The sequence below is a fragment of the Astatotilapia calliptera genome, chromosome 13 (genome assembly GCF_964374335.1).
Source record: "Astatotilapia calliptera chromosome 13, fAstCal68.1, whole genome shotgun sequence".
Taxonomy (NCBI): domain Eukaryota; kingdom Metazoa; phylum Chordata; class Actinopteri; order Cichliformes; family Cichlidae; genus Astatotilapia; species Astatotilapia calliptera.
This window is the reverse complement of record NC_137434.1, coordinates 21,106,136-21,124,142: the sequence shown is the minus strand read 5'-3', so window position 1 is coordinate 21,124,142 and position 18,007 is coordinate 21,106,136. Positions and strand designations below refer to the sequence as shown.

The 18,007-nt window shown below is 40.0% G+C and overlaps 1 protein-coding gene across 1 annotated transcript in view; it reads left to right on the top strand.

The window, feature by feature from the left end:
- The window catches only part of ryr2b (ryanodine receptor 2b (cardiac)), an 86,636-nt gene that overhangs the window by 41,652 nt on the left and 26,977 nt on the right, over positions 1-18,007 (top strand). The window contains exons 52-78 of the mRNA XM_080288036.1: positions 40-260; positions 922-1,012; positions 1,092-1,232; positions 2,222-2,385; positions 2,580-2,658; positions 2,805-2,894; positions 3,717-3,854; positions 3,947-4,024; positions 4,109-4,184; positions 4,317-4,440; positions 4,795-4,910; positions 5,494-5,570; positions 6,444-6,559; positions 6,763-6,812; positions 6,915-6,975; positions 7,370-7,617; positions 8,049-8,130; positions 8,437-8,567; positions 8,651-8,965; positions 9,067-9,304; positions 11,061-11,148; positions 11,262-11,348; positions 11,494-11,655; positions 11,775-11,837; positions 15,214-15,339; positions 16,407-16,519; positions 17,417-17,513. Of these exons, the coding sequence (XP_080144162.1) occupies positions 40-260; positions 922-1,012; positions 1,092-1,232; positions 2,222-2,385; positions 2,580-2,658; positions 2,805-2,894; positions 3,717-3,854; positions 3,947-4,024; positions 4,109-4,184; positions 4,317-4,440; positions 4,795-4,910; positions 5,494-5,570; positions 6,444-6,559; positions 6,763-6,812; positions 6,915-6,975; positions 7,370-7,617; positions 8,049-8,130; positions 8,437-8,567; positions 8,651-8,965; positions 9,067-9,304; positions 11,061-11,148; positions 11,262-11,348; positions 11,494-11,655; positions 11,775-11,837; positions 15,214-15,339; positions 16,407-16,519; positions 17,417-17,513 (3,372 nt within the window). The remainder of the gene's footprint in view (positions 1-39; positions 261-921; positions 1,013-1,091; positions 1,233-2,221; positions 2,386-2,579; positions 2,659-2,804; positions 2,895-3,716; positions 3,855-3,946; positions 4,025-4,108; positions 4,185-4,316; positions 4,441-4,794; positions 4,911-5,493; positions 5,571-6,443; positions 6,560-6,762; positions 6,813-6,914; positions 6,976-7,369; positions 7,618-8,048; positions 8,131-8,436; positions 8,568-8,650; positions 8,966-9,066; positions 9,305-11,060; positions 11,149-11,261; positions 11,349-11,493; positions 11,656-11,774; positions 11,838-15,213; positions 15,340-16,406; positions 16,520-17,416; positions 17,514-18,007) is intronic.

Sequence of the window (18,007 nt, the reverse complement as noted above, 5' to 3'; positions counted from 1 at the left end):
TCACACCCATAAGTTAAACCTCTTTTTTTCCCTTTGCAGGCTGACCTAGGATCCACTGATATGGCTCTGGCCGTCAATAGATACTTGTGTACTGCTGTTCTTCCCCTTCTCACCAAATATTCAGTTCTTTTCCATGATTTAGAGGACCACATCTTGCTGGTTGATTCTCTCATTCAGGCAGTCTACCGCCTCTCGAGGGCTCTTAGCTTGACCAAGGCTCAGAGAGACACTACAGAAGACTGTCTGTTGGCTTTGTGCAGGTAGGGTGCCCAGCTGGTATGAATGAAAAACAGAGGACAAGGTCAAAGAATGTGACAGTCTATATAATATGGCATTAAATGGGTGGGGTTCTCTGAATGAGAGCTATATATTTAGGGGAAGTGTTGTTCCTCCCTTGAGTATCATAATTCAATATTGCATTTTTCAGTTTTTGGGTCATTGAGGTTTATTTGCAACAGCATCCAAACTAGATTCACCTACATATCCGAAATAAATGGTTTGACAGCTGGTTTCACTATGTTTGGCTCTTAATTTCGGAATTATTACAACATTTCCTTCCTATATCCGCTGACATCAGTGTCAGGCTGCTGTTTGAAAAAATAGCAACAGCAAAATATTAACCAATCCAGATACAGCTTATTCCCACTCATTATATATAATGAATCACTGGGAATTCTCATTTTCCAAATCCAGATAATTGGCATATTAAATGAACAAGAGTGTGATGTTAATTATTGGATTTATTAACATTTTGCTAATGGCATTTTCTGAGTTATGTCATCCTTCTGAGATGTACTAATCAGTCAAAAATATCGTTGTGCGTGAGTGTGTGGATGTGTGTGTGTAGGGGAAGGGTTGTTGTGTTGGCTGATGTGGAATTAATCTGTTTATGTGACTAATTCTGCAACCCTTGGTCCTCAGTAAACTCCAGCCACCTATGATGCAGCCTCTCCTTCGTCGGCTTGTCTTTGATGTCCTTCATCTGACAGACCACAGCAAAATGCCTCTAAAGGTGGATAATTAAATTTGGGCTTGCCACACACTGAATATGAAAATAATTTTGTTAACTAATCACGACTTTAATCTATCAGCTCTTGACCAGTCACTATGAGCAAAGGTGGAAGTACTACTCCCAGTCTGGCAGGCAGGGTGAGCAGGGTTGTGCATCTGAAGAAGAACTCTACCTGTCTACAAAGTTGTTCTGGGGGGTGTTCAAGGCTTTAGCCAAGAAGGTAAACTAAACTGATTATGTGTGTTAGTTTTGACTTGAGCTTATAATTACTTTAAATTTGTACTTAAGCACAAAAATAATTGCATTAAATGTGGAAAAAAAGGTTTTCTTCAAACTAATTCATCTCATGATGTATCCTTCATCTTTTCTTGTCCTCCTTACGAAGAAAAATGGCAAAATACATTTCTCATGCGCTTCTTTAGTGTACTACGAGAGCCTGCATCGGGGAAGATGTAACACACTTGAGATAAGGTGTTAATTTTTCATTTCCTGGTATGAAACCTCCCACTCTTAAAGTGACTGTTTGGAAATGTGAACAGCATAATGTACGTAAAATATGTCTGCCAGACACTTACCTGAACGATGCAGAACGGGAAAACAAAAGAAATAAGTTGATGAGGTCAAACCACCCACACATGGAGCAGACATCAAACAGACTCAGAAGCAGAGCACAGTATTAGCACTGCACAGAACTATGAAGTTGTTTTTCGCTGAAATTACTACACAACAAAAGGCTTGTATATGTACAAATGTACATGCTTGGGTGTACAATATATCTCTTGCCCTGCTTATTGCACTTCTTGGTTGGGATTTTGATTGCTCGCGTTATGTGACACTGACAAATCTTTGCATATTAAAATGCTTTTTCAGGAGGAGTATGCAGTCATATGTTTACTTCCCAAGTAACTAAATCCATAACTTATTAAATTTTAATTGAATGAACTGTGTTAAATACAGGCTCTGAAATATATAGGTGGGTTTTTGGTTAACACGATTATTGCAGTTCATATAAAATTAGTTCTTCGCTGTCCTCCCATAACCTGATCTCCTGATGTAGTGTTCCCCTAAATGGCAATGAAAATAATAAGGAAGACGCTAGTATAAGGTGACATGCTGCGTGAGGAGCATGTCACGCAGCATCATTGTTTTTACTCTTTTTGATAGCTTGTCTTCTTGTCTAATTTGTTTTGTTTTTTATCTACTTTAAAGCCCCAGATACTTCAGTTATTGAGTCCGTGTGTGCAGTGCCTCTCTGCAGTGGCCATGGCCCTGCCTCCTGATCATATGGAACAAAACTGCTTGTCGCACATTGAGAAAATAACCTCCATCGATACAGACGGACACTTTGACCCCCAGCCTGTAGATACATCCAAGTAAGATACCCCAAGGATATTTTTGAATGACTGAAAAGAGAATCGTGTGAAAATGACCTGCCTAATCAGAAGTGTAACCTGTAATTTAGCAGACCAAGTGTTGTATTCTGTGAATATAAACAGTATGATTCGCAGAGATTAATGTGCAGTTTTAATCAAGGCTTAATAATGTATTTTTTCTGTCTCTGCATTAGTGTGTCAGTGCCAGAGAGGCTGGAGTTTGTTGTGAACAAGTATGCCGAGCATACTCATGAAAAGTGGTCACTGGAAAAGGTATCATATCCTGGTCTGGACTGACTGTCATCATAAGAATACCTTTGTACATATTTTTCTCTGCCTTGTCAAAACATCTCTCTATACTGAGTCCCTGATTTATTCTTCGTTTTTTGTTTAGTAAATCTGTGTGTTTTCTCTGCCAGTTTGTCAGTGGCTGGGTTCATGGAGAGCACCTATGTGAGAACACCAAAGTTCACCCTCGCCTCAAGCCGTACAGGGCTCTTGCTGAAAAGGTACAGATGAAGTAGTCAGTTTTTATGGCATGTGTGGATGTTCTTCAAGTGTTCTTCAGGAATGAAAGTGGTGATATCCTAGATGTACAGAGACAATTGCATACATACCAAATGTCAAGTAGTGATGAGTGATTTTCTTCACAGTCCAAACATAGTGTTACCCCCCCTTACCTGATGTAGAGGAGACTACAATTTATTCCTCACTTCCAGCATGAAGACATGTTTGAACAACTGATTTAGCCAGCTGTAATTATTGAACATAAGTGGCAGGATATCAGCTGAACACCTTTAGAATTATTAAGGCATAACATTTACTGTCTCTTTAATTTTTTTAACTTAACATACCTCACCTTGTGCTCCTATGCTCTTCACCTCCGGCCCTCGGTGCACAGTGGAGTTTTTCACTGGCAATGTGCCTGATGGAACAAATAGTTAAGGAGACGAGATAAATGACTGTCTTTGCAAATGCAGTCATGTGATGTTCTAATGTAAAGAAAACAGTTCAACAGTCAAAAATATCCTCTGATCAAATATGGTAGCTCGGCTGCACTCCTGCGTGGAGCGCAGCACACAGAAGTCCAGCCATGTGTGCGAACGCCCATGCATGCCCGGACATGTTTGTGCTGCACATGTCAATCATATGTGGAGGTGCAAAATTAAGTCTTTAAATAATCAAATTTATTAAAAATCTCATATTAATGAAAATATTATTTTAATACATCAGTGTTACAAGTTCTTGAGCTATTTAAATAGTCTGCTGTCCCTTGATACCTGCTTTTTTTAGTTTTGCATTAAACCTTTTCTATATTTCTGATTTTCCAGGAGAAGGAGGCGTACCGCTGGGCCATCAAAGAGACAATAAAGACTATGCTTGCCTTTGGCTGGAACATAGAAAGGACCAAAGAAGGAGATGCTTTTAGCATGCATCCATGTACACGCAGGGTCTCTCAGTCTGGACAGGTATATGTGCTCATGTTCTGCTTGTTCTTGTTAAAGCAGCGTTGCTTACAAATAACTTTTTATTCCATTAATAAGACGTTTTTTTGTCCTAGCTGTCATTTGAAGGCGCATCAACCTTCAGCCCCAAACCTGTGGACATGAGCTGCATCACCTTATCATGGGACCAATGTGTAAGTTAAAGATTAGATATTAGAACTGGCAGTTGACATATTATTCAGTTATGTTAATTTTCTTCTTTCTTATCTCATCTTCAGGCCATGGCTGAACAGCTGGCTGAAAACTACCACAATGCCTGTGCTAAGATGAAGAAATTAGAACTTGAGAGTAAAGGTGGCATTAAGTGTTGATAATATCTAGTTAATCTCCTCTCTTTTCTCTTACTCTTATCTCATCCCCCTTCATTTTAGGAAGAGCTGAACAGCTAATAAAAGTGCTATGCATTTCACTCATATCTATTCTCAGGAGGAGGTAGCCATTCGCTGCTTGTACCTTATGATACCTTGAGTGCCAAAGAGAAGGCTAAATTCAGAGAACGAGCTCAGGATGTCCTCAAGTTCCTTCAGCTCAATGGCTACACTGTGTGGAGGTGAGTACAGAATACGCTTATGATTACACTAGGGCGATGCAATTCAGTGTGAATGAGGTGCTCCATTTTCATGTCACAGTGGCATTTCTCCCTCACCGTTGATTAGAGGCACTGTAGCAGTCAGTCCACAGCCCTTTTTCTTTGTAATAATTTCCAGTACAGGTCACAACCAGAAATAACTCGATGTGTAAGATAAATGTATTACCTCTTTGTCATCCTGCTGCAACATTTGCATCTTTGAAATAAAAATCTTGAAATAAAAGAATTCTGTATTATTAAGTATTTATGATTAAAGTTCAGTCTTGCTTTTAGTAGTGGTGTTTCATAACTCATATCTGATTTCTTGTTCTAAAGAGATCGGAAGTCAGTGGAAATGGACTTTCCAGCCATAGCCAACTGCTTTGCATACACGCTGCTTCAGCGGCTCCTGTCTCACACTGAGGAGGCCCAAGAGAACCTTTTAAAGCTTGGTAAGATAATGTTGTATATTAAAAAGAAGATAAAAAAAAACATAAAAGATTTTTGCAATATACCGACATGTTAAAGAGAAGTTTTCACAGCACTATATGCTGTCCTGTGAAAAATAACTACACCTCATAACTTAATAGCTTGTCAAACCACTTTTGGCAACAATAACGGGAAGCCATCGTTTCTGGTATGACTTTATCAGTCTCTCGTGTCATTGTGGAGCAGTTTTGGTCCACTCTTTTTATGCCCTCACATACAGAGTTGCCTCCAGGATTTTTTCATAGGGGTGGCACACCAAAAACAGGATTTCTGGTTTAATTATGCTGTTTTCAAATATAGGTTACTTGAAAAATCTGGCAAAAAATTGAGAAAGAAAAGAATTATATGCCTAGTTAGTTTCCTGCTATTTAAGTTGAAAAAAGGTACTTATGAAAACCAAGCCACCACAGAATAGTTCAGCCTAGTTTGGGTATGTGAACCTATCTTTCTTACATGAAGGTGACATAGAAACACTTTTTTTTAAACTTATCTGTATTATCTTGACAGTTTTACCTTTCATTTTTCATTTTGTCTTTTTTTCTTCAGAGGTGATGCAAGCCAGAGGACAGATGTCTAAGGGAGAGAGGGCTCCACACGAGCAACCAGTCATTTTTTTTCACAAGGTTTGCATCAACCAATCTGCATATTTAAACACAGTCAAAGTCTAGCATCTGATAAAATCTCTGACATTGATTTAACCCCCTTCCAATCTAATTCTGCCAGTGCTATTTTATTTCATCTCATTAACTTTTTTTTTTCTTATTTCATTTATGCCATCTAATTAGTTTTGTTTGATGGTTGCCATAGGCAACCCCTTTAAGTAAAACCCTTTGGGCTGTGTAATTTATTTAACCAGTTTGGAAATCTACGTGGGCGTGTCAATTGCCATCAGGACATTGATTAAGGCTTCCTACACTGCTCTGGCTCTAAGGAGGTAGTAAATGAAAAGAGTTCGTTTTTCATCAATGGGACCTCCAGAGTCAGACCTTGTCAGCCAAGACTGTGAGCAGCCATGCCTCACATCTCTGCTTCTTTCACCTCCCACACAGCCCACTCTCACACAGCCACTCAAGTCTGTGTCTGTTTGGCTGTTCATCTGTCTGTGAATTGCCAGTTCATCATACTTTCTCTGCCTGTCATTAAAGTCATGTTAAAAAGGCACAAGGCTTTGCTCAGTCCCTGGAAGCTTTCTTTCCTTCTTTTTAAAGAAACTTCTAGTAATGATTACAGGGTGTTCAAACTTTTAGGCCGATCACATGGATGTTTACTTATCTAGTGTTGAACAAGAGTAGAGACACATATTTGATGTAACTGTGCAGCCACAGAAAGTTTTCTATTAAGTTTTGTCACTGTGTGGTTTCATGAGCAGAGGACCAAACAGGCAAACCGTGCATGTGATCTCATCAAGCACATACTGTTTAGAGGATATTTAAGGGGTTTGTTAGTTATAGATGTTGGTTTATGAAATGATTATTGACCTTTTCTCTGTTCAACAGGTTATCCTTCCTCTTTTGGAACAGTATGTTAAAAGCCACCGTCTATATTTCCTGTCTACTTCCTCGAGTGATAATAGAAGCCATGCCTCGAGAAAGGAAAAGGAGATGATTGCATGGTACAAAACAAAGTTTGCGTTCTTGTTTTTTATACTCTTATCTGATCATTTCTCAGCTATTTTGTGCATTTTTATTTATTTAAAGAAATATTTGAATTTTTTCAGAAAAAAGCTTCAATATATTCTGTCTTTTTATTTTGTGTCCTGCGATTTTCAATTCATCTTCTCTCATTACTTTCCTTGTGTTTTCTGTTTACATGTAGCCTCTTTTGTAAGCTTGCAGCGCTTGTAAGACACAGGATCTCAGTCTTTGGTAAGGATAGTGTGGACATCATAACATTTATTTGTTTATTAAGTGTTAATCTGTGCTTTAATCCTCATAATTCACATATAATGTGTGCATGTGTTTTTTCAGGAAGAGAAGCCTCGTCAGTTGCAAGCTCCCTCCACGTTTTGGCTCAGGCTCTTGATGCCAGGTAACTGGATGGCACTTTCACACTCTGCCAAAATCGATCTTCTCGCTCTGCCTGCAGTGGCATCAGCGTTGCACCACCATGTCTAAGGATGAGATGACTGATGTAATTGAGCCACTGATGCTATCTAATTGTGGTTGATATCACTTTTGCTCCCTGAGGACAATGCCTGTGAAGCAAGCACAGTAGTGCTGTGGCTCAGCAGAGGTTGATGCCATTCAGACTTGTCTGAGGGATAGATTAGCTGATAGATAACTGATTTAGTCCATTTAACTCCCAGCCAGAAGTGTCACAGTAGGAAACCTTCAGTGGATATTTCTCCTTTGCAATACTATAACAAAATAATGTAGAATATTTTTCAACTCAAATAATTTATTTTCCCACTTTTTCATTATAGGACTTTAATGAAGTCAGCACCAGAGTCTATTCAGACATCTCTGCATTCCTTTTTTAAGGCAGCGGCGTCTGATTTAGAGATGACTGTGGAAACTCTTTCTGAGAGCTTAGTTTCGCTGCCTCAGAGTAGGAGTCAGCTGGCAAGAGGAGTAGCCAAGGTTCTCAACTACACAACCTCCATCCTTCTCCCTACACTCACTTCTCTCTTCCTTCATCTTGGAAACCAGAACCATGGAGTAGATCTCCTGGGTAAGAACTACCATTATAGTGGTTAAGTAGGAATGCCATGTTATTGTATTATTTCATTTACATCCTAAAATGCATGCAGAAACATGCAGATGTCACTTGTTAAGATACATTTAGTTATCATCTCAGCATGACGAGAAACACACATACGTTTTCAGGTGTTGGATGCACAGCTGGTTTCCACACCCCTGAAATCACTTGGGTACACCCTCCCTTCAGCTTGAAACCAGCTCTCATTCAGTGCCTCGGTCATGGCCACAAAGCAGCAGGAGCATACTGTCTCTCCCAATAATATCCCGACCTTTCACGAATCATTCATTACCTGAATCAGCAAGCATGCAGCTAATCCACCTCTCAGTGACTGAATGCTTTCGAAACTGTGGGTTCAGTGGTTGTTTGTGAAAGAAAACTTATGCATCACCTTGTTTTTTCAGCTGGTGGTATACAGGTATCCTGCTACAGGATCTTAAACAGCCTCTACGCTCTTGGAATCAGTAGCAGCATCTACATGGAGGGGTAATGCTTGATTTCAGATGTCTCCAAGATGATATCTTAAATAATTTTTGTGTAATGTACCTATATCTCATGATTGAAGTTATTATATTAACCACACAGTGTTGGTACAACATCAGGGTATTCAGGGTGTTATAAATGTTAAAGGCTACCAGATAGAAGAGGATGTTTAAACCTGAGATGCATAGAAAGCAGCTTTCAAGCAAACTTATGTTAGCAATCCCGATTTGTAATATTATATCGTACTTTAAAATTAGTCGATTATTCACCCATGCCTATATCCTGATATGCACAACTCATTCTATACAGGCATAGGTCAGCAGCAGGTGCTTGTCTGGCAGCCTTGACAGGAGCTTTACCCGTGTGTTTCCTGGAGCCCGATCTAAACCAAAACAACCCTTACTCCATCTACAATATGATGACTGCTACTCAGATAAATGGTATTATGCAGGCACATTTTATACCCTGTTATATTGTTATTTGCTGTCTCTTGGGAACCTTAAAAACCTTCCATCTTTGTTAGACCAGGGATTGCCAGATCAGGTGGAGGACATGTGTCCCCTCCTACCTTCTCTGGGACAGGCGCTGAGGGAAGTGGAGGAGCTGGCAGGTGCTGGAGCTCACCAGGCCCACTACATCCATGTTGCAGAGGTTACTTTGCCCATGCTGTGCAGTTACATTTCCCACTGGTGGAACTTGGGTCCTGAGGGCCAGCCAGAAAGGCCAGTGTGTACCTCTGTCGTTCCTAAGCATGCTAGTGACCTACTTGGCAACATCCTGTGTATCATCCACAATCATGTGGGTGCTAGCCAGGGTGACTGGATGAAACAGCTGGCAGGTACTTGTGTAGTGGACAATAGTGGCTTGTTGTTTAGATATACTTATTTCATATTAGTCAGTAATGCATATTTTCCAACATCTGTCATTTATATCTCTTAGTTTTTTCTCAGCCAGTCATATGTAAAGCCCATCCTGAGCTGTTAAAGAGCCACTTCCTGCCACTAATGGAGAAGCTGAGAAAGAGGACAGAATGTGTGTTGGTAGAGGAGGAGCAGATGAAAGCAGAAGGCGGGGATACCTCTGATGCGGAGTTGCAGATACAAGAAAAGTTCGCTATGCTGGTCCGAGACCTCTACGCCTTCTTTCCCCTCCTCATCCCATTTGTGGATTCTCATCGGTAAGACACTCGAAGGTGCTTGTATGTGGAGGAGCGGATACTTATTTTTCTAAAGTTAGAAGTAACAGAAGTAATGTAAAGTATTTATAGACTCAATGAAAGGTGAAACTTATTTTGCTATTTTTTGTATCGACTTGAGCTCCACTTTAATTATTTCATGGCCCCTGAAGTTACCTTTTGAACCACATTGTTATTTTGTAAAGACGGTAAAGAACAAATGTTGTTAAGAATTCAACAGCCAGTCGTTGATTTTTAACTGCAAAAAACTGAGAAGATGATACTGCGAGGTTATGTTTAGAGATGGACCGATCCGATATTACGTATCGGTATCGGTCCGATACTGGCCTAAATTACTGGATCGGATATCGGAGAAAAATAAAAAATGTAATCCGATCCATTAAATATCACGAAAGCACCTCACAAAACTTGCAACACGCCGTAACTCACCTCAGAACGTTAGCATGTCAGAGCAGTATGCATCATGTGATAGAGCGGCTGTGGCATGCGGGACCTGTCGGTGGTCTGGATAGCATGTGGAGCTTCGCTAGCAACCCGGCATTTCATCTCCGACAAAGTTATCCCCGAGAGAAGTAAAGCAAGTGTGTAAGTCCATCTCTGAATGTTTGTAAAGCATTCCCACGTTAAGCTTAACGAGCGACTGCCTCTAGCTCTCCGGCTGCTACTTCAATCGTGAAACTGCTTAATGATCAGCTGATCGGCTTTTCTGTCGCGACTCCGTCTCTCTTCTTTGTTTTTGGCCCACTTTGCACCAGAAAGAGGAAACCATCGGCTGAACAACAGCAGAACGTTTAAGCTTGATAAGCTGTTGTTAGAATTTATTTAATATTACTTTCTACTCCAGGATCTTTTTCTACGTAGCTGACGGCTGGTAACTGTGCAGGGGCGGATCTAGCAAAGTTTAGCCAGGGGGGCCGATAGGGCATTAACAGGGAAAAGGGGGCACAAAGACATACTTTTCTTTCTTATTCTCATTTACAATGTCTAGCTTTTAATAAATAATTATCTGACACACAAAGTTTTAATTTGATGTAAAATGAATAGAAGTCAATTACTGTATATAGTGACTATTAAGTCTAATATATATACCCTAGTAAGCTATAGTACTTTTTCCTTTGGGAAGGTACCATCTGTGCAGTCTGCAATTTTGTTGAAGAAAGATGTTGAATCTATTTAATATTTCTTGAAAAATAATTGATTTCTGTGCATTTTTTTTCACACTGCATCAAATTAAGGTTGATTACGTCGATTAAGCATCATGAGGTGGCGCGTGAGGGGTGGTTCCCTATTTTTTATTTTTGTTGTTGCTGGGAGTTGGAACCCTATTAGTTAGGTTGCTTAATATTTATGCTAAGTACTCTTTAAAATACCAGAATAGGGAGGATGGTGTAGGTTTAAGTTTATTAGATTGATCAGTATTGCTGAACTATTAAATATTTTTTTTGTACACAGGTATAACAGAATAGCTTTAGTGTAGTTGTTGTTTTAAACTTGAGTATGAACTTGCAGACTTGCAAAATGCAGCAAGATATTTTAAAAAACAGTTTTGTTGATTAAAAAACACTATATCGGATTCATATCGGTATCGGCAGATATCCAAATTTATGATATCGGTATCGGTATCGGACATAAAAAAGTGGTATCGTGCCATCTCTAGTTATGTTAGTTATTATTTCAGGCATATGCTTTTGCTTTACAAATTCTGTGTTGTGAATGTGTTTTGTCAAATTTATCTCAGAGCCAGGTGGCTGAAAGACCTGAACCCTGAGGCTGAGCAGCTGTTCAGCATGGTGGCAGAGGTCTTTATATTCTGGGCCAAATCCCATGTGAGAATGATACACAGTGTTTTTATTTATTTGTTTTTCTCATGCCAATGCCGTCTCAGTGAATATTTTGTCCATTAACTGTCACGTGTCTTCGCTTATGTTCTCTGCAACAGAATTTCAAATGGGAGGAACAGAATTATGTTGTTCAAAATGAAATCAACAACTTGTCTTTCTTGACCAATAATGACAAAACATTCAAGGTTGGTCATATTTACAATTTGACCTCATCCATTACATGTGTGCTGATGTACATCTCTTTACAAAATATATGTAGAAATCACAGAAGAATTGCAGCTGCCACTAAGTGTAAAGAAAAAAATCCTGTTTTCATATCCCAATACTCAGCTTGACAATGAGAAGAGGAAGATGAGGAGGAAGAGGGGTTGTTATTCCATCAACACCTCTCTCATTGTGGCTTTAATGAAGAGGCTGACCCCTGTGGGACTCAGGGTTTGTTTTCCAAGCGATCACAGTCTCATCATCTTGGCTAAGAATGCCTTCTCTCAGGTAAGTTGGAAATGTGGACCATGCTAAAATCCTCCACCTTTCACATCCTTCATTACGTGCTTGTGCACATTTGACACTGTTTAGTATACTTAATGTGGGCAATTACATGCTTTCCACAGAAGACCGCTGAGAATGAGATCCAAGACCATATTTTCAATTGTGTTGTGCATCTTCAGAATCAGGTGGGTGGTTGCTTAAATTTATTTGACTAAGCACCATAATCTTAGATAACTATCTTTGGGTACAAAATTTGAAAAGGCTCAAATGTATGCAGCGTTGGAGAGTAACAGAATACATGTACTGCCGGATGCCGCATGTAGTCCTGATGAGCCGGCCCGGGTTCGAGTATGACCCATACTTTAATTTATTTTTTTTTAACTCAATTTCCATCTGGGATTAAAACAGCTTTTCTGATTCTGATTGCTGGAAACCCAAAAAAACACGTGATAAGAGGCTCTAATGTAAGCCCCGTGTTAATATTGGTGGCGTCACTTACACAATGGACACAGAGCCAGCAGTGCCAGCAGCAGCCTTCAGGATCTCCACGCATTAACATGCTGTTTTTAGACTTGATGGATGGCGTTAACAACCTGATAGCTGCAAATAATCGTGTGCAGTTCCACATGATTATTAACAGACAAAAAGAAAACATATTACTGGTACACTGTTCCCATTGGGGATATGTTAATTGGAAACACTACATTGCCCATAGGTGTGAATGCGGGAGTGAATGTGAGCGCAAATGGTTGTCTCTGTCTATGTGTTAGCCCTGCAACAGACTGGCGACCTGTCCAGGGTGTACCCTGCCTCTCACCCTAAGACAGCTGGGATAGGCTCCAGCGCCCCCCGCGACCCTGAAAAGGATTAACGGAAGTGAATGGATGGATGGATGGACGGATGGACTACTGATACAGAAATAGTTTTCTATATGAGATCGCTGCAAAAAGTGCAGTCTTACCTAATGTCCACCATACTGTTACTCATTTTATATTTAGATTTAAAAATCTAGTTGGTATTGGTATGGCAAGTAGCCTTCAGTAATAGTAATAAATCACACAGCAATAGTACATTCATGTAGTTATAAAAACCATGACAATATATTAAATATTCCAAAGTATTCAGAATTGTCATGGTCCTGGGCCATGTTGGCCCAGTATTCTTGGTTCCTTGTATTTTCACTCCTTATTTAGGCCATGTTTTCTGAGGTGTCCTGTTGTGGTGTTCCCTAAGTGTTTTCCCTTTGTGACTCTTACCCCCTTTGTGCCCCTCTGTGTATTTATGAGCTCTCGTCTCTCTTTGTGTTTAGTCCATGTTTCCCCCAGCCTGTTATGTCTGTGTTCTCCCCGTGCTCTCTCTCCTCCTGTCTGAACCTCTGTGTACTTCCTGTTTTACTTTGACAGTCTCTCGTCAGTATGCGTCATGTTGTGTTCACTCCTGCCCTGTCTCGTTATGTTTATCAGTGTCACCTGTGTTCCCCACCTGTGTGTAATCTCCCTGTGTTCTCTGAGTGTATTTAAGTTGTGTCTTCTGTCATGGTAGTTGCTGGTTCGTCTGTGTTGTTTCCCCTCGGTCTCCCGGCGTCTTCCCGTATGTATTTCCCCGGACCTCCCTGCATCCTCGTTTCTGGTTTGTGTTATTAGTTCTACCCAGTTTAGGTTTTCCTGTTTCATGGTACCCACACCGTTGCTGTTTGTATTTTCGGTTGTCAAATAAACACTCATCTGCACCAGAGCTGCCGCATTTTGGGTCCTATTTCAACTCCACACGGCTTGCCCCGCAAACCGTGACAAGAATACGTTACTCTCATTGAGCAACTTAACAGAATATAAAATATATTTTGGTCCATGTATTCTGTTATCTATAGTGGAATACATTTTAAAAGTAACCTTCCCAACACTGAATGAGCAGGCCAACAGAAGTAAGCTTTAGACAGATGACAAGACAAAACAATAAGCAGATATACACCAATCAGGCATAACACTGTCACCACTGACAGGTGAAGTGAATAACACTGATTATCTCTTCATCATGGCACCTGTTTGTGGGTGGGCTATATTATTTTGTTCTCAAAGTTGTGTTAGAAGCAGGAAAAATGGGAAAGTGTAAGGCTTTGAGCAGGTTTGACAAGGAGTGAATTGTGATGGTTAGATCACTAAGTATGAGCATCTCCGAAACTGCAGCTTTTGTGGGGTGTTTCCGGTCTGCAGTGGTCAGTGTCTATCAAGAATGGTCCAAGGAAGGTAAAGTGGTGAACCAGCCATGGGCGGACAAGGCTTATTGATGCACATGTGGAATCAAGGCACATGTGGTCCAATCCAACAGACAAGCACAAGTGCTGTAAAATGTAATGCTGGTTCTGATGGAAAGATGTCAGAATACACAGTGAATTGTAACTTGTATATGGGGCTGCATAGCTGCTGACCAGTCAGGGTGTCCAAGGTCACCCCTGTCCACCGCTGAAAGGTAATGGCAGGGTGCATCTGCGTCACTTACCTGGGGAACACCTGGCACCAGGATCCACTGTTGTAGAAAGAGCGAGTTGGCTGAGGCAGTGCGTTGCTTGGGCAAGGTTCTGCTGAGGAACCTTCTGCAATCCATGTGGCTGTTATTTTGACGTGTTGCAGACTATACACACTCGTTCACAGAAACAGTATTAGCTGATGGCTGTGGCCTCTTTCAGCATGATAATGCACCCTCCCAAAAAACAAAAACTGGTTCAGGAATGAGTTTAAAGTGTTGACTTGGCCTCCAAGTTCCCCAGATCTCAGTCCAATCGACCGTCTGTGTGATGTGTTGGACCAACAAGTCTGACCCATGAAGGTCCCGCATCATAACGTACTGGACTTAAAGGATCTGTTGTTAACATGTTGGAGCCAAATACCACAGGACACGTTCAGAGGTAGAGTCCATGCCTTGACGAGTCAGGGATGTTTTAGCAGCAAAAGCGGGACCAACACAATATTGGGCAGGTGGTCATAATGTTATGCCTAGTCAGTGAAGTATGTATTAGTTGTATGAATTTGTGTTTTGGACTGCCCTTAGACTGCAAATTACAAGCGTATCTTTTCTACTTTCTGAAGAAATTCATCATATTCACCGATATGCTTGAGTACAGCGTAACTTTTAATTTGTGCAACAAGTGTCTGGGAAATTAAATCAGAGAATGCTTTCATAGCCTGTAAAATCCAAAGCTGTCTTTTTATTAATCTCAGGCAGTGGCTCATTGTTCACCAGAGACATGAATGTGACATACTCGCCACACTGTACTAAATATGCATGCAGCATTTCTGTATTCATGAATCACTGATAAATGTGTTCACTCATAAGTTAGTGATGGGAAAATTCTGCTTTGTCATTATAAACAACTTTTAGAGCAGAAATTCGAGTAAATGTTTTTCCCAGCGGTCTTTGAAATCCTTTTTTCTTTTTTATAATGATTTGTGAATACAGAGTCTTTATTATTAGTCAGTATATACAAGTTCAACAACTGTTATAACTACCAGCACCTTGGAGCAAAACAAATGAATGAGCTAATCTTTTCTTCTTCTTTTTTTATAGGGATCAGACAGTTTAAGACAGAAGATTCTTACAGAGCTCTCACACCAACCCGGGACCATCAGTGGTGCAGAAAAGACTGTTGACAGGATTATGGAAATAGCTCGAGTCCTTTATTATCTTGACCAGGTGAGCTTTTCCATGCTATAGAAAAAGTTGCTGATTAAGACACTGAGTAAAGGCTCCGTCCTTTCCTTAATGTAAATTTGACAAGCTGAACGCAATCTGTACTGTACAGGAGACACGGCACGAGATTGATTGACAATGGTCTACAGCCAATCAGGACGCAGAACACAATGCACTGTCAAAACAAAATATAACAGCATGCAAAATTGCACAAAAAGAAATCCGCAAAAACTGAACCGCGTTATAGCGAGGGACCACTGTACACAGACTAATATTACCTTATCCTGTTTTTTAAAAAAAACAAAGAAACGCACAAAAAACAAACAAAACCAACACTTTTAAGCTGTCTATGGTGTTGTATATCTAACGTCTATGTCATTTGTGGGATAGGGAACTTACCATAATTACGTTCTCCCTGTACACCATATTAAGATGACAGACTCAGGAATCCTCATCTTTATATGTGAATAGTTAGTTCAGTAAAAGTGGAGAACTTAAATGCTTTTTTTGTTTTATAGAAAGGGAATAGAAGAAACTAATTCTTGAACAAAACCTCTCTTTTAGTAGAAAGTCTCACATTGATGACTGGGCAGTGTTGAAGATGCAACTCTACCCGACAATGTGTTAATGTCCATGATGAGGTTATTGAAACGTTTGCTGAGATGTTTTCATTCTTAACTGCGTGATTGCGGCGTGACAGAGATTCAGTTATGTTTGGTGTCTTGGAAGTATTTTATTTGATATATACCTCTGTATGTATTTGTGTATCATGACAATAAGTGGTCTTGGAGACATCTGTTTATATATCCTGCTCAGCAGATTTTTTTTCAATCCCATGATGTCACAACTGTGAGATGCAGTCACAAAATTATACAGGTGTGGTCTCTCTGCAAGCCAAACTTTAATTTTAGTATTTTGTGACCTGTTGATTGTTTTGTTGATTTCATTTATTTATATGTCTTTTAATGTTTGAATTAAACCATTTAAGCCTATACAATAGTTACTATTGCATAGTCCTTTGTACTTAGTACTGGTCACCAGGCTCATGTGCACCATGGTTTTGTGTTCAGGTGGAACACCCACTGAGAAACAAAAAACCTGCCAGACACACAGTTTTATCAAAACAGAGGAAACGTGCAGTGGTGGCCTGCCTGAGAATGACTCCACTCTATAACCTACCCAGGTAAATAATAATAATAATAAAAAAAGATTATCTAAATACTTGGCTTTGCTTTAGTAAGTATATCAGCTGCCATATTGGTTAGGCAAATGACAAAAAGCTAAGCACCCATCCTAGTAAAATGTATGTATGCATGTATGCAGTCAGTCAGTCAGTCAGTCCGTCCGTCCGTCCGTCCGCCCGCTTTTAGGTTTTCTACAGGGTATCCTCTTTTGTATAGAAGCTCATATTCCATTACACAAGCCACAATTGACTGAAAGCTGACCAAATCTTCTCAAATACCTGTAGGACAGACACTGTCATTTTAAACCTATTCTTACTTTTCCCCAAGAGCCTCCTCACTGCAGAAAATGCTTACTTTGTTGCTTAGCTTAACAGTCCACAGATGATACTGACAGCTTCACCACTGAGTACTATCACCTGCTCATGTGGTGTTTTTATATAATTTATAAAGTGTGAGACTGCAATGTAGTAGCACGCCCACTCATTTGATAGTTGGCTACCAGGTTATCACAATCCACTTCTAGCCCTTTGACAATAAGAGTGCCACAACAGTAACAAAGTTACCAGCTTCCTGGATTGTTGCTCTGGATTTCTGTGGTTTGAGTCTCACTATCTGACAACTGTGTGAACAGCTTGTGCTCCATTGGGAGATGAAAAAATATATTGAAATTTGTTTTTGGTTATAGAATTTCTCTCTTTTGCTCTCTACGTCAGTCCCAGTTTGAAAAACATTAATAAAGCAGTGTATGATTTAAGGCAGGCCGATCTTGTGATTGTGGGTTTGTCACTTATGTTACCAGAGAAGAAATATCTTTATTTTTTTTCCTGTGTTTCCTTCCTTCTACTTCAAAAAGATAAGTCTTCTCTTTTTGTCATCCTTTTAATTTTCGTCTCTAGGCATCGAGCTGTTAACCTGTTTCTTCAAGCCTACAATAAATCCTGGATATCTGCTGAGGAGCACAGCTTTGAAGAGACACTTGTGGAGAATTTAGCTGTGAGTGGAGAAGGTGGCCCTGCTGGCATTAGTAAAAGTTTAAAATAATGTAGAGGAAGATTGTGTAACAGGCCTATGTTCTTAAAGGGTACCAGATGAGACATGAATTGATTCAACACAGATTTATTGTTTTTAATTAAGTGAAATGTGGCTCTAAATTGATTTTGATGAACTATTCTTACATGAAGTTTTATTGCAGATTGCCTAAGGCACCAGTCAGATAGGCCAACAGACTGGTCGATGACACCTTGTTGCCAGCATTTGCTAAGGAAAAATATGGGTTCTCCAGCTGGTTGATATATGATTTCCTCACGTTGCAAGCAGTGGCTACTTTGAACTGTTATTAAACAGGTATATGGTGCTGCACAGCTGCTAGAAGGTTTTGGTTGCAGTGGCAGCATTTTGTACTTTGAAGTTTCACTACCACTTGGTTATTAGTTGGCGAGCGTTTGCAGACGGGTCGGGATCTTACATGCAAACTGTGAGTAGCTCTG